Below are 27,430 nucleotides of genomic sequence, written 5' to 3' on the forward strand. Positions count from 1 at the left end.
AATGCCATCAATCATGGAGCAGTCTAATGCGTCTATGGAATTTAATTGGTGCTTCCTAACAGACAGGCAGCGGTACCGCTGCTGCACGGTCCAGACTGATGTCGAAACAATGTCCGATGCCATAGATGTCCATGTTGATAGAGAGACAGTGCAGGCCATGGATGCGTCAGCAAAACGAGATGATCTCATCAGCGCATACCACGTTCATGACGATGATCGACCAAACAGTGGTGGTGTCTGTGAGAACAACGAATTCATCATCGGCGAACGGGGTGAGGCGACAAACGCATCATAGTCGTATCAGTTGATGCAGGTACAAGCCCTCGTCCACGTAGGATCTCCATCTCATACATTTCGCTTGCAGACATAGAAGCAGGAAAAATATTAAGTATCATGAATAATTTAAAAAATTAAATATCTCCAGACGTAATTTACTCACCTTCCAAATACCGAATATCTGAGTAAACACTAGAGTCCCTCATGGCATCGTTATTTGGATTTATGTCTCGTAACATCATATCCTGTCGATTCATCCCAATGTTAGCATTGAGTGCCTTTAGAAACGAAAGTCCATGATGATTGCGAGATGGACCTGTGCACTGCTACACTGGAAAACGAGCAGAGATCGTCAGACCATACCACGGTGGTCTTTATAGGTGCGTTGGATACATCGTAGACCAATCGGATGGGGAGAGGGAACGTCATCATCTTGTGAGGCCGTGGAGTAGCTGGAGGTGCAATTTTGAGTCCACTGAGTCCGCACTGGTCCGTCACATCTGCAACAGGGCAAGAAGAAGACAATCATCAGAATGGAACTGTGATGACCACACACGAACATGTGAAAAACAAAAAAGACAATCGTCATCCCTGTAGGATTACTGGGATCAAGTCAGAGACTTGAATTAGCCTCTGACGAGCGTTTCATCCCTGTTGATTTTACCGGCGCTGTTATTGTTGCTGCTAGCAAGTCTCAGACTGGAATTACTTCTCGCGCTGAAAGGACTCGTACTGATAGATGTAACATATTGCGCATACATGGGAAAAGAAATCCACTACTGTACAGCTACACTATTGATGACAAACAGCTGGAGACAACGTCTGCCGTAAAACATCCAGGTGTAACTATCCAGAGCGACCTTAAGTGGAATGACCACATAAAACAGGTAGTGGGAAAAGCAGATACCAGACACAGATGCATCGGAAGAATCTTAAGGAAATTTAACTCATTCACGAAAGAAGTGGCTTATAAGGCGGTTGTTCGCCCGATTCTTGACTACTGTTCATCTATCTGGGATCCCTATCAGGTAGGACTGATGAAAGAGATAGAGAGGATCCAACGAAGAGCGATGCGTTTCGTCTCGGGATCGTTTAGCTGGTGAGAGAGCGTTACGGAGATGCTAAACAAACTCCGCTGGCAGGCGTTACAAGAGAGGCGTTGTGCATCACGGAGAGATTTAGTATCGAAATTTCGGGACCTCACTTTTCAGGACGAGTCAGACATCATATTGCTTCCCCAACATACATCTCGCATACTGACCACGAGGAGAAAATTCGAGAAATTAGAGCCAATACAGAGGCTTACCAGCAATCATTGTTCCCACGCACTATTCGCGAGTGGAACGGGGCTGTATGGATCAGATAGTGGTACCGAAAGTGCCCTCTGCCACATATCGTTAGGTGGCTTGTGGAGTATGATGTAGATGTAGTTGAAGAACAAATTAATTTGCTTATTTCAACCAGTGAGGAACGACTATTCGTTTCTCTACTCACGTGGTTCTAGGAATGATATAGCTTGCTTTCAGTTACGCTTAGGCGCTCATACCACACAGCGCTTCCGCTGGTGTTTTAAGTGTAGAATAATAGTTCAGTGCAGGTGCGCGCACTGGTCCATCATGTGGCATCCGCATCTGATGTTCAAAGAATAAGAAGAATTCATCGACTTTGACAACCCTGCGCACCATGAGCGGCGTCTACAGCACACTACCCAACACCTGAGACGCCACTGCGAAAGCATATGATACGTATTTTTTAATAAAGCACCTTTTGCAGACGTGGTGTAAGCAACAGGCGTCAGTAGGAGTCCGCTACACACCGCTTCAGCAGTAATAATAATAATAATAATAATAATAACGGAAGGTAGCGAGGATCATTTTAATCCGCCAGCAAGGGCGTTGCACAATGCCCAGTAGTATTTGGCAGTATCTATCGTCTACGACCTGCTGCTGTTATCGGGAGATAAAGGATCGATGCTGTATCGAAACGCTTCCGGCCTCTGACACGTATAGCAGAACTCTGCAAGAGTGAATTATAAATGGTACTGTGCGTTTCATGCAGACACGAGTTTTTGTAATCTATTAATTACGGACCGATGGATAACATTATGCGTTTGACCACACAAGTCAAACACAGTTTGTTGTTGATGATAAAAACGTATGAGTAAAGACTCCAGACGACAGCAGTTTTCCAGATAAGTTCGAAGTATTTATGTGAGGCCAGGGATAGGGTGGAATCGAATTTATTTTATGTATGCATGAAATTACGCAAAATGCATACTAATGGATGAAATTCACTTTAAAGACACCCACACTACTTTATTGGAAGAGCGTAATTGTTTATTTGAATAATAACACATTACCGTAAAATATTACGCAAAGGGTAGTGACAAGAGGTTGCAAAATAACTGACAGAGGCAGTGGACGATCCTGGCGTTTCAGACCTAACGTTGATATACCGTAGGAAGTAATATTTGTGCTGACAGCGTCTTAGAGCATCGAAAGCCAACGCGCCGTTCACTCTCCACCAAAACATTTAATATTATATGTGCCGAAAGCAGCGCATTTCCCACATCGTCATAATCCTTGATTAATAGATCTGATGGCCGGCTTGTAAGAGAATGTGAAAAAAAAACATATCTAGAAGTACTCATGTTTTCTTTGCAACGGAACATACTGACAACCATTCAAGGATAAAAAAGTTAATGGTGCGGCACCTAAAACGCCTAGATCTACTCATAACGGAAAATGGTACCGTGACAACATATTGTACTCAACGTGTAGCCAAGGAGTACATCAGGTACAATGTCGTTAGTTGCTTACTATCGCTGGGATCGCGCATATCACATTCCACGTACCGCGAGTGACCCTCTTATATGGCATCCGCGCCATACAGCAGATTGGAACACTTCAAATATTCGCGCACCGAGTAGGGTATTACCAACCCGAGACCCTAGTACAGGCCGCAGGAAGCTCTCTAGCCGCCTTTCATGGCGGCCCTGCAAGGATGATAATGATGATGATGATGTTTGGTTGGTGGGGTGCTCAACCGCGTGGTTATCAGCGCCCGGGACCTGCAGAGCAGAGACAGTGCTGTTTTTGCTGTGAAAGTTGCCCACGCCCTCTCTCTACACCACTCATCTGACTGGTGGCACGCTCAAGAAAAAAAAGATAAGTAACACCACTTGTCCAGTATCAAGTTGCCCCTTCTGGGGGTGACTAAAAGAAACCAGATACTTTCTGGAATTACTGTGAGGTAACTCAAAAAGTTGAGAGATGTCTGCGCTTATATCCATGTTTGGCAAACGGATGTCCACTTAGAAACTACAATGACGGACGAAATATCACAACACGAAGAAGGAGTTGTGCTACATAAGCAAAGGGTGGTAGGTGTGTTTCCACATTTGAAAAATGACGTCTATTCAAATTTAGCGTCAGTCGCAGCAGAGTGGCCAATATGAGGGTGCAAATCAGGTTTGTTTTAAATTCATGCTGTAACGGTCGAGAGCGTTAGTTACCTATGAGATTGGACGTGGTGACCTGGTGTTGTCAAGAATGCCTTTTGATGTGTTGGTAAATGTGCCAACACCTTGTAGATAGAGGCGGCCTAAATGCACGCTATCTAACGCAGACGGGCGTGAATTCTGGAACAGGATACGTAGTGAATTCTAATAAGAAAAGTATGCAGCTCCTCGAATACTTAACTTTATTCTATCCTTGTGGTACATCGCTCTTGATAATACAAATAAGACTATCTTCAGATACGGTTAATGGCGCCTTGCTAGGTCGTAGCCATGGACTTAGCTGAAGGCTATTCTAACTGTCTCTCGGCAAATGAGAGAAAGGCTTCGTCAGTCTAGTAGCTAGCAAAGTCGTCGTACAACTGGGGCGAGTGCTCGTCCGTATCTCGAGACCTGCCTTGTGGTGGCGCTCGGTCTGCGATCACACAGTGGCGACACGCGGGTCCGACATGTACTAAATGGACCGCGGCCGATTTAAGCTACCACCTAGCAAGTGTGGTGTCTGGCGGTGACACCACATTCCTCCCCCGCAAATCGGCGAACGGTCGTGGTATAAGGCTTCCGCCCGCCGTGGGGAGGACCCCATGTTGACGTATGCGATGAGGTGGGGAGCCTAACAACAGGCGAGGCTGTGCCACCCGCACCCGGCCATTCGGTCCGAGGGGAGCTAGGAAACGCCTGAAAACCTACTCCAGGGTGCACGTCAACATGCGGTGTATGCGCCCGTAAAGAGACAGGAGGGGCCGAAGGGTCGACCTCCATTGCGTCGGGGTATCCGACGCGCGAAGACGCCATGTGGTCCGGAGCGGGCAAGAGTTCCATGGCGGAGGACGGCTGGTCACGGGAAGCGATCGGCGGCGCGTGACCCAGGGAGGCGCTTGGCGGCTGCCGCGAAGCGTCGAATGCGGGCGGCGCCGACGGGAGGACAGGCGGCGGCGGCGGCTGCGGCGGTGCGTCGCCATGGGGCAAAATGGAAGGCATCGTCGGTAACACCTGGGGATGAGGCGAGCCAGTAGATGGGTCCCCAGGGCGCTGACCGGACGGCACCATCGCTGAAAGCAGACGGGGAGCGGCAGAACCCGTGCGACGACAGAGGCGCAGCTGATTGAGATGCCTACGCACCTCACCAGCGGCCCCCAAAACCAAATACATCGCGCGGCCGAGGCAGCGAAGAATGCGCCCTGCGAGCCAACGCCGTGAACCTCGATAGTTGCGATAAAATACAACGTCGCCTGGAGCAAAAGCAGAAGTCTGCCGCTGCACTGGAACCTGATGCGGTGGATGCAGCAAAGACATCAAGGTTCGATGAGGACGACCGTGGAGCAACTCAGCCGGCGAGCGACCATCTCGGGGCTGAGAGCGATACGATGACAAAAAGAGCAACAACGCGTCCTCCCGAGAATGCGACTCTTTCAACTTCAACATCTGTGACTTGAAAGTCCGGACCAATCGTTCAGCGGCACCGTTTGACTGAGGCGAAAACGGCGCGGATGTCAGATGTTGAATACCATTGGCCTGGCTGAATGACTGAAATTCTGCGGACATGAATTGTGGGCCATTGTCGGAAACAATAGTCTGCGGAAGACCTTCAATGCAAAAGAGAGCAGACAACGCTTGGATGGTGGCAGTTGACGTCGTGGAAGACATCCGGACAACAAAAGGAAAATTACTGAAGGCATCTACCAGAACCAACCATCGAGCATTCCAGAATGGACCAACAAAATCGATGTGCAAGTGTAGCCAAGGGGAAGTGGCTTTTGGCCATGCAAAGACTTTCCGCGGTGGTGCGGATTGTTGTTCGGCACATGCCATGCAAGAAGAACACATATTCGTAATCGCAGCATCTATTCCGAACCAAGTACAGTGCTGACGAGCAAGTTGTTTCGTTCGCACTATACCCCAATGTCCTTGGTGAAGAAGCCGTAAAACAGAGGACTGTAACGAACGTGGGACCACGACTCTGGACTGATCATTATCAGAACGCAACAACAAAACACCACGTCGAACAAAAAGTCTCTCCTTATGAGCAAAAAATCGGCGAACCAACGGATCCTCGATCCGAGACTTTGACAAAGGCCATTGCGTAGCAACAAAACGCAAAACGGTAGCAAGGACCGGGTCAGCAGCTGTGGCTGTAGCTACACGACGAAAATCAATGGGAAACGAGTTGACCACTTCATCGGTTTCCGAATCAATGAACATGCAAGCAAGTTCGGAAGAATCGAATGCTTTATCCTCAGCCACAGGCAAACGGGACAACGCATCGGCATTTCCGTGCTTAGCAGTGGACCGATACAAGATATTGTAGCGGTACTGCGAGAGGAAAATAGACCAGCGAATGAATTTCTGCGCTGTACGCGGAGGTACAGGCTTGTTCGGATGAAAAAGCGACATCAAAGGTTTGTGGTCTGTGATGATGGTAAAGTGACGACCATACAAGAAATCATGGAACTTTGTAACACCAAAGACGAGAGCCAAAACTTCTTTCTCTATCTGTGAGTAATTTCTTTGCGCAGACGAGAGCAATTTGGACGCAAAGGCAATAGGGCGATCATGCGAACCAACTTTGTGCGCAAGCACAGCACCGATTCCGAAATCCGATGCATCTACCATCAACAAAAGGGGTTTCTGGGGATCGAATGGCGTAAGGCAAGTATTAGAAAGCAACGCCGATTTCAACTGGCGAAAGGCGCGTTCGCATTCCGTCGTCCAGAGAAACGGAACACCTGTACTGCGTAAGCGATGAAGCGGAGCTGAAAGGGAAGAGGCATTGCGCACATTCACTCACACCTTGTGATTCTAAATCGTTTAATGTTCTAGCGACCTGATCACGCAATGCGTGGGGGACATTGCGCGGTCGGAAAAATTTCGGTTGCGCGTTGACTTTCAGTTCCAAATGTGCTTCATAGTTCTTAGCGCAACCAAGGCCTGGTGCAAAAATGTCTGCAAATGCTTCACATAGCCGAGCAACACTGTCTGAAGGGACAGTCTGAGTCACTGATAGGACCTGATTTACTATAGACATGTTAAACAACTGAAATAAATCTAAACCAAACAAGTTCACTGCAGTAGAAGAACGAAGAACGTAAAATGACACAAGTTTTGTTTCTCCCTTGTATGTTGCAAGAAGAGTGCACTGTCCTAACACAGGGATCTGCTGTCCTGAATAACTTTTTAACTGAACATTTGCGGCACGCAACGGAGGTTTGCCCAGTTGTTTATACGTGTCATGATTGAGCAATGAAACTGCAGCTCCAGTATCGAGCTGGAATGGTATCACTTTGCCATTAAAGTCCAAATCTACAAAAAGTTTATTGTCCTGCTGACGACAAGAGCGACTGTTTCGTGCAATTTGAACAGACACTGGTACAGAATCACTTGCCAATTGACGTGATTTCCGGCGACGTCGGCGCACACTTTTTGCGGGACGAACACAGTCACTGTTAGAGAAAGTGGCACTGGACGAATTGGAATGAACTACATGAATGTCCATGGGTGAAGGTCCACGAGCCTGAGTGTCCCTGGTTCGATTCCGGCGCGAAGCAAAGGGCCTGGAATGATTGTGATTGTCTGATCTGAGCTTTTTCTGGCAAACACTTTGAACATGTCCTTTCCTATTACAGAAAAAGCAAATAGCTTGGCGTGACGGGCAATTGTCACGCGAATGTCTAGTAGCACACCGCGGGCATGATTTCACTGCATTTGTGTGCTGGCGCGGCACACCTGGTTTATAGCGTGGCGGCAGCTGTGCTGACGTGCGCAAGGGCAGTTGACCGGGCCGTGCTGCGCGCCCGGCGGCCCGGTTAATGTTACACACGGCTGGCGAAGTTGCAAATGATTCCTGAGCAAAGTCAAGCGTGTCTTGTCTATCCAATATGTCTATCACTTGTTGAATGGAGGGATTAACTAGTTTCAAAATTTGCTCCCGTATGCGAACATCAGAAACGTTCTGTGCAATTGCATCACGCACCATAGTATCTGAATAAGGGAGGCCACAGTCACATTCAAATGAACAATCCCTAGTAAGGCCTTGCAAAGTTGCAACCCACTCCCTATTAGTTTGACCGGCCGTACGTTTTGTACGAAAGAAAGCATACCTTTTTGCAACTACATTAACTGTTTCTTTGAAATAGGCGTCCAATGCCGACAAAATTTCTTCGTAGGACAGAGTTGCTTCGTCGCGTCGGGGAAACAATTTCACTATCACACGGTACGTTTGCACCCCTACACACGACAATAAATGAGGCTGCCGCTCGTTACCTTGAATTCTGTAGGCGGCGAGATGAAATCCAAACTGGCGGGACCACTCGGTCCACGATTCCACGTCTGGATCATAGTGCCTAAAAGGCGGTGCAACTGCATGTTGTAGCTGCGGTAGCGGTGAAGCGGCGGCTGCCGCATCGTGTTGCAGTGCACGTTGACCCCGGACGAGCTGTCCAAGGGCATCCAATAACGCCTGCGTCTGCTGATTCTGCAAGCGATAAAATTCGGACAGTACATCTGGAGAATGTGGCGAAGCCATGACACAAGTAAATGTAAGCAATTAGAAAGAACAAGACTCTTTCCAATGTCTCGTCGCCAATGATGTGTTGGTAAATGTGCCAACACCTTGTAGATAGAGGCGGCCTAAATGCACGCTATCTAACGCAGACGGGCATGAATTCTGGAACACGATAAGTAGTGAATTCTAATAAGAAAAGTATGCAGCTCCTCGAATACTTAACTTTATTCTATCCTTGTGGTACATCGCTCTTGATAATACAAATAAGACTATCTTCAGATACGGTTAATGGCGCCTTGCTAGGTCGTAGCCATGGACTTAGCTGAAGGATATTCTAACTGTCTCTCGGCAAATGAGAGAAAGGCTTCTTCGGTCTAGTAGCTAGCAAAGTCGTCGTACAACTGGGGCGAGTGCTCGTCCGTATCTCGAGACCTGCCTTGTGGTGGCGCTCGGTCTGCGATCACACAGTGGCGACACGCGGGTCCGACATGTACTAAATGGACCGCGGCCGATTTAAGCTACCACCTAGCAAGTGTGGTGTCTGGCGGTGACACCACACCTTTAAGGAGATAAAGGCACCATTATCAGGACCTCAATGAGTTTGAAGGAGGTCGGGTAACAACGCTACGAAAAGCTGGATGTTCCTTCTGCGACACTGCAGTAAAATTTGACTGAAATGTAGCCACTGTACATGCCTACTGGCAGCGGTGGTCACAAGAATGTACGGTCGCAAGTACATCTGGATCCGGACGGCCACGTGTCACCACTGAAAGGGAAGACCGTCGTGTTCGGCGCATGGCGTATGGCTTTAGCGCATCGAACTCCATCTGCAGCAACAATATGAGCAGAAGTTGGCACTACAGTGACACAACGAACCGTTAGAAATCGCTTACTTCAAGGATAACTGCGATCCAGACACACTGTAGCGTTCATTCCACTGACACCAAACCACCGCGATTTGTGACTACAGTGGTGTCAAGACAGAGCTCATTGGAGAGCGGAGTGAAGATCTGTTGGCCGGCCGCTGTGACCGAGCGGTTCTAGGCGCATCAGTCCGAAACCGCGCTGCTGCTACGGTCGCAGGTTCGAATCCTGCCTCGCGCATGGATGTCTATGATGTCCAGAGGTTAGTTAGATTTAAGTAGTTCTAAGTCTAGGGAACTGATGACCTCAGATGTTAAATCCTATAATGCTTACAGCCATTTGAAGGTCTGTTACGTTTTCTGATGTGAGCTGGTTCTGCCTTGGTGCCAGTGACGACCATGTAATGATTAGGAGGAGGCCTGAAAACTACCTGTCTAGATGCTACACTGACTCGACCTATACGTGGAGTTATGGCCTGGTGTGCCATTTCGTATGGCAGCAGCAGCACTCTCGTGTTTATACCTTACCGTGTCTAAGTTTTTTTGTCAATGTAGTGATTCGAGCTGTTGTGCTGCCGTTCATGAACAGTCTACAGGGAGTTTTTATCAAAAACATAACGCTCGCCCACATATCGCTGTTGTAACACAACATGTCCTACAGAGTGTCTGTCGACATGCTGCATTGGCCTGCTAGATCAGCCAATCTGCCACCAATCGATCACATATGGGACATCATCGGACGACAGCGTCATCCACAAACAGGATTAACCGTCCCTTTATTGACGGACCAAGTACAAAAGGCATAGAACTCAGTCCCACCAACTGACATCCGGCACCTGTACAACATAACGCATGCACGTCTGCATGCTTGCATTCCACATTCTGGCCGTTACACCGGTTATTAATGTGGCTGCATTTCACATTTGGAATGGCTTCTGTAGCTCTTACATTAACCTGTGATTTTTACCTAGACTAATGTACTTTCAAAATTTCCCTGCTCTACACTAACTTTTGGTGCTGCGATTAATTTCCGTCAGTGTAGATGTGCGCCCTCTTCTCGAGTGAGCCTAAACGATGTTGCTCCCGAGTCGTAGTCAGCGCGGAGCTCTCGTGTGTAGGCTGTGTCCCGGATCTTCTGGACGACACGGCACATCTCAAAACTGGACATGTGCACCCGACTGTCGCTGTGAAGTAACGCGCTTTGGACGTATGCACCGAACAGACGTGGTCTTCATATGGTATAATTTAGTAGAATGCTAAGTGGGCATTAACGCATGTACCGGAGCGACATCAGAAGTAGAGACCTGCCGAGGTCCACCACCAATGCTGTCGTTGCTCTCCACATGCCTGGGGTTCAAAAACTTAGCTGTGCCTCCGGATTAGTTTACATGGAAGTGTCGGAGAGTCCCGTCAGGAGCACAAAGATCACATACCACTCTTATAACATGATAAGACTGTTCTAGCACTTCAAAACGCATGCGGCAAACGCATGGTTCAAAGTGAGCGGCTTGCTCTCTAGGCAGCCATTTATCTTCAGAAGATAGATATGAGAGGGCATCGAGGTGGGCAAACGGCCCAGCAACATGAACCGCAGTGTTGGGTAGAACCATCCTTTGTCTTGGCTGCCAGCAGTGGCTACTAGCTGGCATACGGGAGGACTGTACTCCCCCAGTTGCACCACGCTTGGCCGTAAATACTTCCGCGAAAATTACCCAAGGTACTTTCCCATCCCTACCGCGGTAACAACACACGTCACAAAAGCAGCTCCCTTCTGTGATAGCAGTGTGAGCTAAAAAATGACTCCTAAATCACTGTCAATCTATAACATCAGCCTAGACATACTATTTTATAAGAAACTTCATTTACGTTCCGTTATGGAACTAACGGGGGCAGGCGTGAAGACGAAACGTCTGAGAGAATTATTTGCATTGTCCTAACTGTATTTCTCATACTAATGCAGACCCCTTGTAATAGCGACCAGAACGTTTTGACTGAATATTTTACATTATGGCGTGACCCACAACCCACACTAACATTACAGAATATGTCGCCGTTTTCAGAAACCAACGAGCAACCACGCTTTTACTGTTTCCCACAGTTCGTGTACTTCCAAGACACCCGGAAGTTGAAAGCTGGAGAGCGAAAAAAATTACACCATATATGCCAAATATCGAGCAGTCACAGATAGGTCAGAGTAATCGACAGTTTATTTACCCATCATCGTTATTCTTAATATTTGGGGCTAGCAGAACTTTACACAATGATCTGGTAACTGAACGACAATTAGTCAGTCACAGACAGGTCGCAGTCGTAGGGCACACACTCGTATCGTGTGAGTCACACCGGAGATACTACATTAAGTGATGTATGTCGCAATCACGAGTTCCTCGATAAGGTTGAGTATCCTGTGTAGATAAGTGGTATATAAGAACAGATAGTTATAACTAAACTGAAACGCGACCATCTCAGAAGCACCATGAACTGCCTCACATTGGTATTTGTCAGCGTAATACTGCATTCTTGCCTTTCACCATGCTTCATAAAAGTAAGTTTCCTTGCTTCACAGAGTACTGTCATTTCTGTAATTCTCCTAGTTTTACTATTTTTATAGAGGACACAAACTGTAGTGCAAACTAAGTGGAATCTGGTACTGCGTTTGCTGTTTCACTAGGAAATTGTATTTGCAGAAAGTGGATAACTTTAGAAGGGATAGCTTCAGTCTGGAACCTCGTGACCGCTACGGTCGCAGGTTCGAATCCTGGCTCGGGCATGGATGTGTGTGACGTCCTTAGCTTGGTTAGGCTTAAATAGTTCTAAGTTCCAGGGGACTGACGACCTCAGATGTTAAGTCCCATAGTGCTCAGAGCCATTTTAGAAGGGATATCAGTTCTGAAAGACGATAGTTGCAATAAAAGAAATTTAAAGATAATATATGATATCTAAAGAGGCAAATGCTACATTAAGCTGAATGAAGAAGCTGACGCAAATTAACAGGCTCCCTCTATTTTTGCCGTTTCTCTTGCTGACAGTTCAGTGTGACAATCGAAATTTCTTCCACCACGAAATTCGTACCAGCTACTTTTCAGTTGAAACACTCAGCAACACATACTGGAATAATGTAAGAAACACGTGGAGTAGCTGGTGAACATTACAGAAAAATGCGACGTCTCCATTTTGGTTAGAAAGAGGGCTGCTGCAGAATTCCATTTAAACGCAAACAAACATCAATAGACTATAGTAGCCCTATTACCCTTTAGCACCGAAGATCGTGTTGCTTTGGTTGAGGCGTTCTGGAGAAATAGTGATCAAATCCCAGCATTCGCACGCCAATTGGTGTTTTTTCGTGGTTTCTGTAAAGCTTCTCAAGTGATTGCCAGCACAGATTCTTAAAATAAAACCATATCCTTGACAAACTTTCCATATTACCCATTAATGATATTTAATAAGCACATTTATGAGCCGAAGAATTAAGTGTTATAGTTACCACGCCAGTCACTGCAAAATATGTGAAATGAGTTTATTTCTTACAATAGATGAAGAACCCAAAAAATGAATGCCTGTTAGTCGTTTGTAGAAAGCGTCGATATTGTCGGATTAGGAACCCTACTGCATTTCATGAGTGAGGCAGTATGATTTCATTAACCTGTTGAAAAGAAGACCTATTCATTCGAAAAAAAATCTTATTAACTGAGAGAGAGTGCGAAGGCAAATTGTCTCTCGTTCTACATTTTGGCTGCGTAGATTTTCAAGAATTCTCAATAAACAGATTACATTTGCATGAGTTATTTAAGGTTATTACATTTTCTCCCAGACTTGGCACTCTGCGAGAGAAAATGTAATACACAAACAACTGAGTTTAAGTGTTTGACGCGAGTTATCTCTTGGTGAATACTAGAGGGTTTCACGTCCCGTCGATGACGAGGTCATTAGAGTAGGACAACGTTGTAGGAATGGGGAAGGATGAGTTCGGAATCCTGCTGTGTTCTTATCGGCGGAGCCATCCTGACTTTTGCCTAATGCGAATCAGGAAGCCACGAGAAACCCAAATTTGGATTGCCTCGACAGGGATATGAACCGTCCTCCTCCTCAAGGCGATTCCCGTGCGTTACTACTGCCGCATCTCATTCAGTGGGAATTATAAGACCCAAACTCCTTGCTCTATAAGACATATTTAATATCATCTTGAAAAAAAGTCAGACAAAGGACCGGTGCGTAAGTCTGTATCACGAAAATGTCAACAGCACCGATGCAAGTGAATTAAAAACTTAGATACATACCCCCTATTTTATTTGTGGTGGAGTGTGATTTAAGTCATCTCCATCTATAAACCCTCAAAGCTCAGTCTATCTATCCAGATAAAACCTCTGTAGGTTACAGCAAATGCACTTTTTACTTGAAAAACTCAGGGCGAGGTAAATTGTCAAAATACATTTTGAAGGTTTGAGTGTACTCGAACTGAACTTCTCGACTGGGTAATACATGTCATCACGTTCTGGAAGAAAGAGGTGAATACTTGTTCCCAGACGCAGACACTTGGGTCAGTTTGCATATTCCGTAGTGGACACCCGATGCAGACACAGAAATGCGTAGTTGCGAAAGAGAGCCACATTCTGTATTTTCTCCCAGAAAGAAAGAACGTTCGAAAGTTGCATATAATTATTAGGTATTATGTTTGCATTCTGTAGCATTAGAACGAGTCTTTATAAATAAACCAGACATAAACAGTATATTATACCTCAATTGTATGCATAATGTAGGTAACTATACAGAAGGAACGTACATTTAATTTGTATTCACTGAGTGGTTTACGTCCGTTTCTATCTAAGAATGCCAATCTCTGTAGACTTGTAAAACATCTACACTAAGCTATGGAATAAAGTTTCTGTCATAAAATTTTTTTAGTCGAGCAAACTGATATGCTGAATTTATGTCTTTCATCTATATATTGCATTTAGATTTATAGATGTAATATATAATTTCTTTTTCGTAAATTTTAAACTCTAATGAATGAAATGTCTAACACGTTTCTTACAGGCACAGGAATATGTGACAGTCAGTACACAAGAAGGAGATCTGAGAGGTCAAATCGAAGCAACGTACACCAATAATACGATGTACAGTTTCAAAGGCATCCCCTATGCAGAGTCTCCAGTTGGTGACCTCAGATTCCAGGCAAGTCACTCATCTATAATGCGTATTATGCTCTCTTCCCGTTGCTTAGCGATAATGCTTGTTACCAGAAAAAATAAAAGAAAGAACGGAACACGAATGACACTGTGATTTTCTCAGAGATTTATTCTGATTGGAAACTATGGTTACTTCTAACATATTCGTTTTTTGATGAGAAGTAGATAGAGGGAGTAAAACAGTAGACAAGGAAACAATTAATGTCGCACTGGTGTTACCCGGAGAATCTAAAGGAGGACGTGAGGATGTACGGACATCGAGCTGGCGATTTTTAAACATCCGTGCCTGCATATGAACCAGAGTTTACTTAAATGTTCGCATATCTTGTATAACGACAGAATAATCACGGAAGTACAGCACATGTACTTGGTGGTTGTAATTAAGCTCTCTCTACTGCAGAGGATCCCCGTGAACAACGCGTGATCGTAAGACAATGAAGCTTTGTGGAAACGTTTGTGAAGATGCGCAGAAGAGAAATAACGAATTCACCATTGAAGGAAAAACATTTCAATTTCCACGTAAGACAGTAACATTTGTTCATTGTGGACTATATTTACGCCCTAGGTACAAACTTTGCTCATTGTGATGACAATCTGCATCAACGAAACCTAGAACCGTACTATAGATTTTATTTCAGAACTGTTAGTAGTATTTTTCTAACTGTGGATGGTGGAACATTCAGCTGTCGTGACACAGCTTGTGGACTGACTGACGGGTAGAGTCCTCGCACTTTGTCCGGACCCATGTCGACTGTCTGGAACTGTAAATGAAATGAAATGAAATTTCATGTCGTGAAATGCTCTGATGCTTGTGTTTCAACCCTACGTCGCCGTACCAGTATCGAAACCTAACGGCAAATCATAACGCTACGCCTATAACAACGCAAACCCGACGGAGTACGGTCTGAACATCACTCCTGTAATGTTGGGTACTCATACTGTAAGTGGTTTTCTGTTTACACGGACTCGGGTAGCGAAAGTTTGATTATAATCACTCTGTGCGTTTCTCAACGAGTCTAAATATGAACAGTCTTCAGGAGTAAGACAGTCGTGTCTCTAGCCTCATGGAACAAACCCCCCGCCAACTACCACCATCACCCCAACACACACACACATCCAAAGCCTTTTCTTTCAAGAGCCGATTGCTGAAGGTTTTTGTGGCTTCACACCAAAGGAATGTTTACGACTACTTTCTAAACATAACTGGGACTCACCTTCAAGACCATGATCGTGAACTGATGCTCTGTTCAGTGCGTACGATAGAGCGCCCACTGCAAACGAAAATCATTATTGCAAACCAGCGCACTGTTATAGTTTGTCAGCGCTGTCGAAAAAATATTGAGACCGTGGAAAAATATCGTTTTGATTTTTATTCAACGGGATTAGTTCCTCACTATACCTACATCTCATCTCGCCTTTAACCTCACTACCACAAACTCTCCACCAACCCTCCGCTCCCTTGCACCGTGCCTTTCCCAAATACTTCACTCACCCACTTCCACCGCTTCCTACCGCTATTCTACGAAAACTGGTATCCTTACGTAGCATGTTGCAACGCAGTTAATACTTTTTAACAGTGGTTTAAAGGCGTGAGTGGCTTAATACGTACAATCTGTTGAAACAGAATAACTATGTTTACACTGTACAGTGACTCATCATGCAGACTAAAACGAACCAGCAGTACGTAGGAAATAGCACTCAGGCTTTTTATAACAAGATGAATCTGCATACATTATGAAAAACAACTCAACGTACGGAACTGAAAGCAGCACAATTAGTATTTAAGTTGAAATACTTCCCAGGTTTACATGTACAATAGTGGGATAAATCCGGGACGGATGGCTATGATTTTTTCAATAGTCAGTTTCAAAACCTAATATAGAAGAACAACCTGAAACTTTTTGCATGTTGCTTTTTTAGTCCATAAAAAGAAAAGACGACTTTCTTTTCAAAAATATACCGAATTTCATATAACTAAAATTCTTTCAAAAAATGTGTAACACTTGGTCATCTTACCCGAAAATCAGGGTCAGGTGGCCAGACATGTAAGGGATGGATGGCCACAGAAAAAAAAAACCACTTTAAAATGAAAGAAAAAATTTTGAAAGTTTCTAACACTTTAAACGCGTTTCGTTGAATCTCTTGATGTTAAAAATATTTTATAAGGCTTTTAACTGCAGATGAATTCTAACTTAAAGAGACGTATCAATTGTATAAAGCATTTTACAGTTCTTGAACTTTTTAATATTTTTATTAACTAGTTGGAACATAATAGTTTTATATTGAAAATAATGAGAAATCATCTCAATTATGCAGTTAGTTAAATCTAGAACTCAACTTAATTTATGAAATGAATGCTTACTTGTATTGGCTTAGATTGATTTATGTTTTTAAAACTGCATTAATACATCGATAGACCTCCACCACTGCCGGTCACAAGTCTGGGGCCTCATTTCGCAAGTGATGAGGAAGGAGGAGGGGGAGGAGTAACACCTCGTTAAAAAAACCTGGGCCCATCTGGCTCCTGATGGTAGCACCCTGTAAGGGCCCCTGCCTAGGGTTACTACGTGAAACCTGGTCAACGGTCTCGAAGGCGGAAGAGGAAGTTCAGATTCCCAACGGCGGAGAGAGCGGAAGAACTACCTCCAGGACTCACAATCTTGGTTGTATATTTTGTGGCCTATGGACCACACCCAAAATAACTTTCATCAATCATGGAAGTGTGTGATGTAAACTATTTTACCCCAGGTGGACGATCTACTGTACGCCAGTACGTCAGCAGACATTCGGATTCTGGGGTGTGTGCAACATTGCACAAAGACAAGTCGGAGTGTCTTGGAATCTCATCCAAATTTCAACATAGGCAATCAACGTACCTAGCAACTTTCAATGCAAACTCATTGTTGAAAACCGGAAAACTAAAACATCTAACAGATACGCTAAAGAACCACAACGTACTCATAACAGCCATTCAAGAAACACGATATATGGATACAGATACTTTCGATTCCGAAGGTTTTAGGATATACAAAGGGAAAGTGGGACCGAGAGTAATGAAAAGTGTACCACATCTTGGAACAGCCTTTATAATCAACAAACAAATCTTGAACTCAATAGTTGGCTTTGATTCCCAATCAGAAAGAATCTCAAGTCTTACATTCACAAGCACAAACAAAATCTACACAATTATCAATGCACATGCCCCTATAAACGAGGATAACAGGAAAAACAAAGAAAAAGTGGAGGCCTTTTGGAATCATCTAGATGACATTATTCAGAAAATTCCAGATAAAAACATCATCATTCTTCTTGGACATTTTAATGCACAGATTGGTAAAGAAAAAAAGATATAAGAAAATTGTTGGAAACTATACTGCACACAAGAGAACAAACAGAAATGGTGTGAGACTAATAGAACTTTACCAAGCACATAATTTAATTCTTAAATCCACAGCTTTCAAGAAACTACCACGAAGACAAAAGACATGGGTGTCCCCAAATCCTAGCCTTGGAGAATTTCAGCTTGATCATGTGGCAATCAAGTAGATTTCTAGCAAATAAATCATGAATGTTAGGGTACTCAGGGGTGCAAACTTGGATTCAGACCACTACCTTTCTAAAATTAAGTTCAAAGACATCCCAAACAGGAAACGCAGCATGAAACAAATTAATGGTCGGAAGTATAGCACAGAAAAGATATTAAAATCAGATGAATTCACAAAAGCAACAGAAACCATTCAGACACAAAGCTGGGGGGATATCAAGGAAAACCTCATTACTACAGCTGAACGGATAGCACCTAACAAAAAAAAGTAAAAAACATGCCTGGTGGTCGCTGGAATGTGATGCCCTCATTGAAACAAGAAAACAGGCATGGCAAAATTGGCAATCACAGAAAACAGAAGAAAGTAGACTGAATTTCATTACAGTTAGGAAACTGGTAGATAAAAATATAAAAAGGATTAAGGAGACACATGAAAACAAAACTCTCCTCCAAATTGATGAAGTATTTGCTAAAAACAACACAAGAAGCTTTTACAGAACTTTCAAACAAAGGTCATCAAGATACAAAGCACCCACCCTCCAATTTCGAGATGTAAACTGGACCATAGCTCACAACAACACGGAAAACTGCCAAATATTAGCAGGCTACTTTGAGAAACTCTTGAATTGTGAACCCATCCTTGAAAAATTTGGATCCATCCCAAACAACCGTGAGAAGCCGGATTCAGAACCACCGACGACTGAAGAACTACAGAAGGTCATTTCAGAACTTAAAAACAACAAGGCGTCCGGAGAAAATCAAATAGTGGGCGAACTATGGAAAAAGGCTGACAAAAATGCAGTTACATCCCTAAACTGTGCTTTCGATCAAATCTGGAAAGAGGAAGAGATCCCCGCAGAATGGAGAACAGCTCTCATCCACCCTATCCACAAGAAAGGTTTGAAGACAGACCCCAACAATTACAGAGGAATATCACTGCTGGGTATAACTTACAAGAATCTTTCTAAAGTCCTTTTGAACAGGGCAGAGCCGCAATTGGATCCGCAAATCGGGGAATACCAGGAGGTTTTAGAAAGGGTAGATCATGTTCGGAACAAATACTAAACCTCAAAAACATTATGGAATACCAAAAATCAAGGGCAAAGACATACGTAATCTCCTTCATTGATTTCGAAAAAGCATATGATTCGATTGGTAGAGAATCTCTGTTATCAGTCCTGGAAGAAATGAGTTTGGATAAGGAAACAACTAATGTTATAAAAGCGAGCCTTACAAATACATTTTCGAAAGTTAAATTTATGGGCGAACTATCGGAACCCTTTGAAATAAAAACGGGAGTGCGACAGGGCGATGGGCTCTCACCGTTGCTGTTCAATTGTGCGCTTGAGAAAGTAGTCAGAGAATGGAACACAAATATAAAGAGTGGTATAAGACTGGGTTGCAAAAAGAAGAACCTTAAAGTAAATTGCATTGCTTTTGCAGATGATATGGCCCTGTTTGCTGAAACAATGGAAGAAGCGCGGGAGAAAATCCTTGAACTAAAGAAACATGCAGCTAAAATTGGTCTTCACATCTCCTTTGAAAAAACTAAGATATTGACAAACATCAAGCACTCATGTAAATACCTCAAAGTTCAAGAACAGAAGATTGAAATAGTAAAAGAATTCAAATATCTCGGAGAATGGATTAGTTGGAATGCTGGGGAAAGCAAAGCAATGGAATCCAGAAAAAATAAATTTGAATTGGCCTTCCAACTAACAAAAAATACATACAACAAAAAATCCCTTTCATGGGGGTCCAAAATTACACATTACAAGACAATGATTAAGCCAGAAGCACTGTATGCTGCAGAAACACTTAACATGAATTTCAAAGGCCAAATGGAGAAACTTGACCTAAAGGAAAGAAAAATTTTAAGAAAAATCGTTGGGCCAAAATTTCAAGCCAATAAGATTATATACATCAAAAATGAAACTCTCTACAAGCAAACTGAAAAACTTTCAGATTCTATGCGAAAAAGGAGAATAAATTTTTATGGTCATCTTCTCAGAATGAATTCCAACAGATTAACTAAACAAATCTTTGACTTCTTCCGTAACCGAAAAACGAAGCCCAACTGGTTTAAAGAAACTGAGAAAGACCTAGTGGAATTAAAGATTTCAGAAAATTCACTTATTGATCGAACTGCTAAATTAATTACTAAAGATGAAAACATAAGGTTCCAAGACAAATCCACACAAAAGTCGAAACCCTTCATCTCGGAAGAAGAGAGGAGAAGAAGATCAGAAAGAATGAAGAAATAATGGGCCCGAGGAAAAGAACAACGCACAAAGAAATGATTGATCCAGCGTACCCCAAAGAGGGTGAAACGAAAGAAGAAAGAATACATCGATAGCAACCATCAATATACGATGTGCAGGATTCATGCAACCAACGCTTACACCTGACACTCTGAATCCAATCACAGGCTCTATCTGTTTTTGAGGAATCTTCCCCATATCCAAATCACTCGTCCTCTATTTAAAAAAGTTCGTCACTTGACTCTCCCTTGTAGTAAAAGTCATCTGTTGAGTCTGAACTTTCTGAAGTACCAGTAACATTGCCGACGCAAGCCTTTTTTCCCAACAAGTCTAGTCCTTTTCCCTTTACCATCAAGTTTCACTCTACGTATGTTTGAGTTTATGGTCTAGCAGACGAAGGTGAAATAGCGTTCAGAATTTTTGTGGGAGTGTCTTGGTTTGTTTCATTTGAAATACAGGTCGAATAGGCATGTTGTCTGATATTGTAGAAGGTCCTCGTAGAGATGACGTTGCTCTTCTAGCATTGCAGCAAGCAGGTACTGTAATAGTGTCTCCTTTTTCTGGCGAAGTAATTACAGGAGCTGTTTCTCACGCCTTTCCATCTACAACAGCACCTGGTCGGCTTTTTAACTAAAGGTCTGTCTTATCCATGTTAAATATACTTCCTGGCTTTTTGAGCAAACAATTTTGTCCCGTTACTGTTGAAAGTAAGTTGAAATATTCCTTGACTTCATCACGATTCATGTCCTTGACTCTGGCCATATATACGGCTTCAGATTTTCGCACACTTAGATCTGGATGTCGAGGTAAGAACAGTTGTAGACAGTCTGAATCTGCTTTACCTTTTTCGTTATTAGATTCATGTTTTAGGCCACGTTGCGCAGCAAAATCGTAAGGTAGACTCCGTACACAGTCCCTTGTTAAGGGAAACCCATGGGTCTGCATTTATTTTATGTGATGGACATGTCGTGACTCATTAACTGAATCCAAACAAGAACCAAGAGCCATTGAAATTTTGGAATAACAGACGAAATTAATTTTCTTGCGAGTGTTTTCCTGGAGATATTAGACTCCATGGAAGCTTTTCTCACAGAATAACCATCGCTGTTTATTCGTCAATGGCATTTTTAAAGTCTTCTTACTTCCATGATCCCGTAGAAAAGCCAGCCTTTGGAGATACTTATTTGGCAGCTGTAAAAAAATAACGATGGCATCAAAATTTAATATATAACATGTTTACGGTATGGCCATCTATCCCGATCACATGGGAGAGACGGTCATAGCGCGTCATCAAACATGGTGGACGCAAACTGAAACAAAATCTATGTACCGGTACGCAGTTAGAGCCAAACAACTTCAAAACAAAATTTTTCGTCGCTACTCACAACATAAGTTATGTTTAAATTGAAAGGTTATGACATACTACATAATTTCATGGTATACTGAAGACTAACATCATGGAAATTACTTACCTTTAGTTGAAATAAACAGTCATTTAGAGCAGCAGCAATCACTCACGTTACTAACTCCACTACTGGCCATTAAAATTGCTACACCAAGAAGAAATGCAGACGATAAACGGGTATTCATTGGACAAATATACTACTCTAGAACTGGCCTGTTATTACATTTTCACGCAGTTTGGGTGCATAGATCCTGAGAACTCAGTACCCAGAACAACCACCTCTGGCCGTAAGAACGGCCTTAATACGCCTGGTCATCGAGTCAAACAGAGCTTGGATGGTGTGTACAGGTACAGCTGCCCACGCAGCTTCAACACGATACCACAGTTCATCAAGAGTAGTGACTGGCGTATTGTGACAAGCCAGTTGCTCAGCCACCATTGACCAGAAGTTTTCAATTGGTGAGAGATCTGGAGAATGTGCTGCCCAGGGCAGCAGTCGAACATTTTGTGTATCCAGAAAGGTGCGTACAAGACCTGCAACATGCGCTCGTGCATTATCCTGCTGAAATGTAGGGTTCCACAGGGATCGAAAGAAGGGTAGAGCCACGGGGGTCGTAACACATCTGAAATGTAACGTCCGCTGTTCAAAGTGCCGTCAATGGGAACAAGAGGTGACCGAGACGTGTAACCAATGGCACCCCATACCATCACGCCGGGTTATACGCTAGTATGGCGATGACGAATACATGCTTCCAATGTACGTTCACCGCGATGTCGCCAAACACGGATGCGACCATCATGATGCTGTAAACAGAACCTAGATTCATCAGAAAAAATGACGTTTTGCCATTCGTGCACCCAGGTTCGTCGTTGAGTACACCATCGCAGGCGCTCCTGTCTGTGATGCAGCGTCAAGGGTAACCGCAGCCATGGTCTCCGAGCTGATAGTCCATTCTGCTGTAAACGTCGTCGAACTGTTCGTATAGATTGTTGTTGTCTTGCAAACGTCCCCATCTATTGACTCAGGGATCGAAACGTGGCTGCACGATCCGTTACAGCCATGCGGATAAGATGCCTGTCATCTCGACTGCTAATGATACGAGGCCGTTGGGATCGAGCACGGCGTTCCGTATTACCCTCCTGAACCCACCGATTCCATATTCTGCTAACAGTTATTGGATCTCGATCAACGCGAGCAGCGATATCGCTATACGATAAACCGCAAACGCGATAGGCTACAGTCCGACCTTTATCAAAGTCGGAAACGTGATGGTACGCATTTCTCCTCCTTACACGAGGCATCACAACAATGTTTCATCAGGCAACGCCGGTCACCTGCTGTCTGTGTTTGAGAAATCGGTTGTAAACGTTCCTCATGTCAGCACGTTGTAGGTGTCGCCACCGGTACCAACCTTGTGTGAATGCTCTGAAAAGCTAATCATTTGCATATCACAGCATATTCTTCCTGACGGTTAAATTTCGCGTCTGTAGCACGTCATCTTGGTGGTGTAGCAATTATAATGGCCAGTAGTGTAACTATCACTTGACCGTCAGCGTTGTACAGCGGCTCGTGGTAGAACTACAGAGGTTGACTACCTCTCCCGTATGGCCGCCTATCCCCGGTGTACCCTGTGTAGCCGATAAGTTGCTTTTTCAAAATATATATCGCAGTTTTGTGGGCCCTATTAACTGTTTGTGGAAAGGATGATACTTATTTGCCACTGTGCGTCATGTTGTTGATGTTAAGTGCCTCAGTCAGTGAAAACGGAACTCTTATAGGATCTCTTTGTTGTCAGTCTGTCTGTCTGTCTGACTGTTAAGAGCTCTTCTTCTCACGAACAGGTGGACGTGTCAAGTTTCTAGTTCGCCGGGTGCAAGTCTTTCGATTTGACGCCACTTTGCTGACTTGCGGGTCGATTGGGATGAAATGATGATCATTAGGATAACACAACACCCAGTCAATGAGCGGAGAAAATCTCCGACCTAGCGGGGAATCGAACATGGGCTGTTAGCATTGACATTCTGTCGCGCTGACCTCTCAGCTACCGGGGGCGGACAGTTTCTACTTGATGTCACATGTTAAGGAATGTAGTCGCTTGGCGGTGTAAAAATTTTAAGCTTCAATTCACTTCACTTAAAACATACGACCATTTGTGTGTCATATTCTGATACAGACTCACTCATCGAATCCCATAGGTTATCTCCCATCGATCTAGAATCATAAAATTCGGCATTTAGCAAGGCTTCACGGTAGAAATGATGTAAAATACCTGAAACTTGTTAAACTGTAAGTACATTACACAAAAATAGCTTTTGCCATTGAACATACCCTGCATTCATCAAACGTCTAAAGCATAACAGAAGAATATTAATGCATCCGAACATAAAACGTAAATTTTAATCACGTTTTAGTAAGTAAATAAAAATGTTTTATTAAATTTCTCTCCCTACATAGACTGAATCCCTTTCTTGCTTTCGCCGTACTCTGGGGGAATATTGTAGAGATCTCTATACGTTTTTGGAATTCCTGTGACAAATATCATGCCAGCATCGGTATCAATAATAGAAAAAAATAGTTGAAATTCTCAATTCCCAGGATGGATGAACTATATACATTATATGCAAAAATTCATGGGTTAGCGATATACAGAGGGGTCCAAAAAAATATATCCACTATTTAAAAATCCATAACTTGCAAAATAATTGACGGAGCTGTCTCATTTTTGGTGAAAGTGTAGCTTAAAGTCCAACTTAAAAAATATCATCGTAGGTGTTCGAAATGGTCACCATTAGCATCCACACACAAACTATGCCACCGAACTGCAGCACGAACTACTGACTGGAACGTGTTCAGTTGGATATTTGCACATGAATGTACGATGGATTCTCGAAGTTCATCCAATGTGCGTGGCTAATGTCGATGAGCGACGTCCTTTAGTGTTCCCCACAGGTAAAAGTCCAGAGGAGTTAGGTCTGGGAAACGTGGTGGATACTCCACAGCACCTCTACGGCCTATCCATCTTCCTGGTAGATTTTCGTCGAGATACGCTGTAACACGATTTTGATAGTTGTCTGAGGCACCATCTTGTTGAAAGTAAACTCTTCCGTCTCCATACAAGTCTCGGATGGCAGGTAAAATGGACGTCTGAAGCTTCTGAAGGTACACCTCACCGGCAACTGTGCCTTCAAAGAAGAATGGCCAAATCAAGCCCCGGTAAGACAACCCACACCACACATTTACTCCTGGCAAATTGAAGGCTTTGTCTACATGGACCATCGGTTTTTCGGCGGCCCAGTAAATGCAATTGTGACGATTTACTGTACCATTGAGTTTGAACTGTACCTCATCAGACCACACAATCATCTCTGGAAACTCTTCATCGTTGCGCACCATGTTAGTAAACCACTCGCAGTACTCCATTCTACGATCTGGGTCGTCCTCGTTCACTGCGTGTAGCATTCGTGGGATGTAGAACTTCCAATTTGCAGTCTTCAAAATTCGCCAAACACTTGAGCGACTCACTCCAGTTTCACGGGCACACTGTCTCACAGACTTCTGTGGTGAGCGAGTGAATTTTTGTAACACACGACGGGAGTTAGCTGGACTTATTACTGTTACAGGTAGTATAGATCGTTGTTTGTGTACATTTTTAACACATCCTTCGGCTTCAAATGTGTCTCGAATGCAACGAATCGCTAAACGTGCCGGTGGCTCTGTTTGATACTCATTTCTCCATTTCCGTTGAACCTCATTAATGTTTTCGTACTCAAAATACCACTTCAAAACTGACTTCCTTTCATCGAATGTAAGCCTTGCGTCAGCCATGTTTACTCGAGTAAATAGGTGCAACTAATAACAAAAGACTGACTGTCTGGCGACTGTCATCTGACAAAACAAAACAACGTAATACAACGCTTGTGTGGCGATTGCCGGAGCTACAAAGTATTACACTACCAAAGGTGAGACAACTCCGTCAATTAGTTTGCCAGTTATGGACTTTTAAACAGTGGATACACTTTTTTGGACCCCTCTGTATACTCATGCACATGGTGACAGTATCGCGTACGCAGGATTTAAAGGGTGGTGCATTGGCGGAGCTGTAATTTGTACTCAGGTAATTACTGCGGCCATAATCACGTCGGAAACCTTTTCACATTAAAGGTGTTAACAGACTCTGAACACGGACTGGTAGTTGAGCTAGACGCATGGGACATTCCGTTTCGAAAATCGTTAGCGAATTCAGTATTCTGGGATTTACAGTGTCAAGAGTGTACCGAGAACAAATTTCAGGCATTACCTCTCACCACGAGTAATGCAGTGGCCGACAGGCTTCACTTAACCTCCGAGAGCAGCGGTGTATTCGTATAATTGACAGTGTTAGCAGACAAACAACACTGTCCGAAATAAATGCTGATATCAATGAAGGACGTACGAAGAACGTATCTGTCTGGACACTGCGGCGAAATCTGGCGTTAGTGGGCTATGGCAGCAGACGACCGACGGGAGTGCCTTTGTTAACAACACGACATCGCCTGCAGCCCCTCTTTTGGGCTTATGACCGTATCAGTTGGACTCTAGACCACTGGAATACCGTGGCTAGTCAGATGAGATCTGATTTCGTCTGGTAAGAGCTGATAATAGGTTTAGAATGTGGCACAGATCCCGCGAACCCATAGACCAAATTTCTCAAGAAGGCACTGTGCAAGCTGGTGGTGACCCCGTAATTGTGAGAGCTGTGTTTATGTGGAATGGACTGGATCCTCTGGTCCAACTGTACGGATAATTAACTGGAGATGGTTGGAGACAATATGCAGCCATTTATGAACTTCACATTCCCAAACAACGATGGAATTTTTATGGATGACAATTCTGCATTCCAATGTTCTGAACTACATTCTGCACAATTCGAGCCAATCATTTGGCCTCAAAGATCGCCGGACGTGAATCCCATCGAACACTTATGGTACGTAATCGAGGTCGGGTTCGTGCACAAAATCCTTCACCGGTAACACTTTCGCAATAATGGACGGCTATAGAAGCAGCATGGCTCAATATTTTTGGAGGGGACTTCCAATTACTTGTCGAGTTCATGCCACGTTGAGTTGCTGCACTGTGCCGGGCAGTTGGAGAGCCGACACGATATTAGGAGGCTTTCGTCATCTCAGAGGATACGCATAATTAAATTTGTACGGAGCCCTCAGTGCGCGAGTCCTACTCGCCCTTGGCCCACTTATTTATGGTTAATGTTTCTATGGGATACGAGCGGGTGAAATGTGTCCAAAATACGATCCTGCAAACATCTTTTCATACTTTGTAAGTCTGATTTTACGCGATGTACAACGTCTTTCTTCGAGTGCTAGCAAGTAGGATATTAACAGCATTTGCGTTACACTCCCTCGCGAGGAAAGCAAACCTTTGTTTTTGAGTTAAAATTCCTGGCTGAGAGGCCGTGATCGATGAACCACCAAGACCTCTCAACCTGGAAGTTTAAACTGAATAAAACGTTGGCCGTGAAAGCTTACGTTTTATGAAACCATTCCTTGTATGAACTGTTAGTCCGTTTTGATACAAATCCCACACATGAAAGCAATACTCTGTCATGAACTGTGTTTTTTTCAAGCAGTTACATTATTAGACAACCACACGTTCCTTAGTGCTCTGCTGACAAATCAAAGCCTGTCATTTGCTTTACCTGTAGCTTAATTTTTTAACGTTATCTGGAGTACTTTATTAGTGTGATTTGGTTTTCATACGGGTGTGATAACACAGACACAATTATTGAAACGTAGGAATACGATATTATGTCCTCAGAAGATAAAAGTGACACTTTACTGTCGTGTATCTAAACTCTTATTATTGACCGTTATGTGGTCTTT

The 27,430-nt window shown here is 43.8% G+C and overlaps 1 protein-coding gene across 1 annotated transcript in view; it reads left to right on the plus strand.

The window, feature by feature from the left end:
* LOC124775782 (esterase FE4-like) overlaps positions 1-27,430 on the plus strand; it is a 139,492-nt gene that overhangs the window by 49,944 nt on the left and 62,118 nt on the right. The window contains exon 2 of the mRNA XM_047250612.1: positions 14,192-14,329. Within this exon, the coding sequence (XP_047106568.1) occupies positions 14,192-14,329 (138 nt within the window). The remainder of the gene's footprint in view (positions 1-14,191; positions 14,330-27,430) is intronic.

The sequence above is a fragment of the Schistocerca piceifrons genome, chromosome 2 (genome assembly GCF_021461385.2).
Source record: "Schistocerca piceifrons isolate TAMUIC-IGC-003096 chromosome 2, iqSchPice1.1, whole genome shotgun sequence".
Taxonomy (NCBI): Eukaryota; Metazoa; Arthropoda; class Insecta; order Orthoptera; family Acrididae; genus Schistocerca; species Schistocerca piceifrons.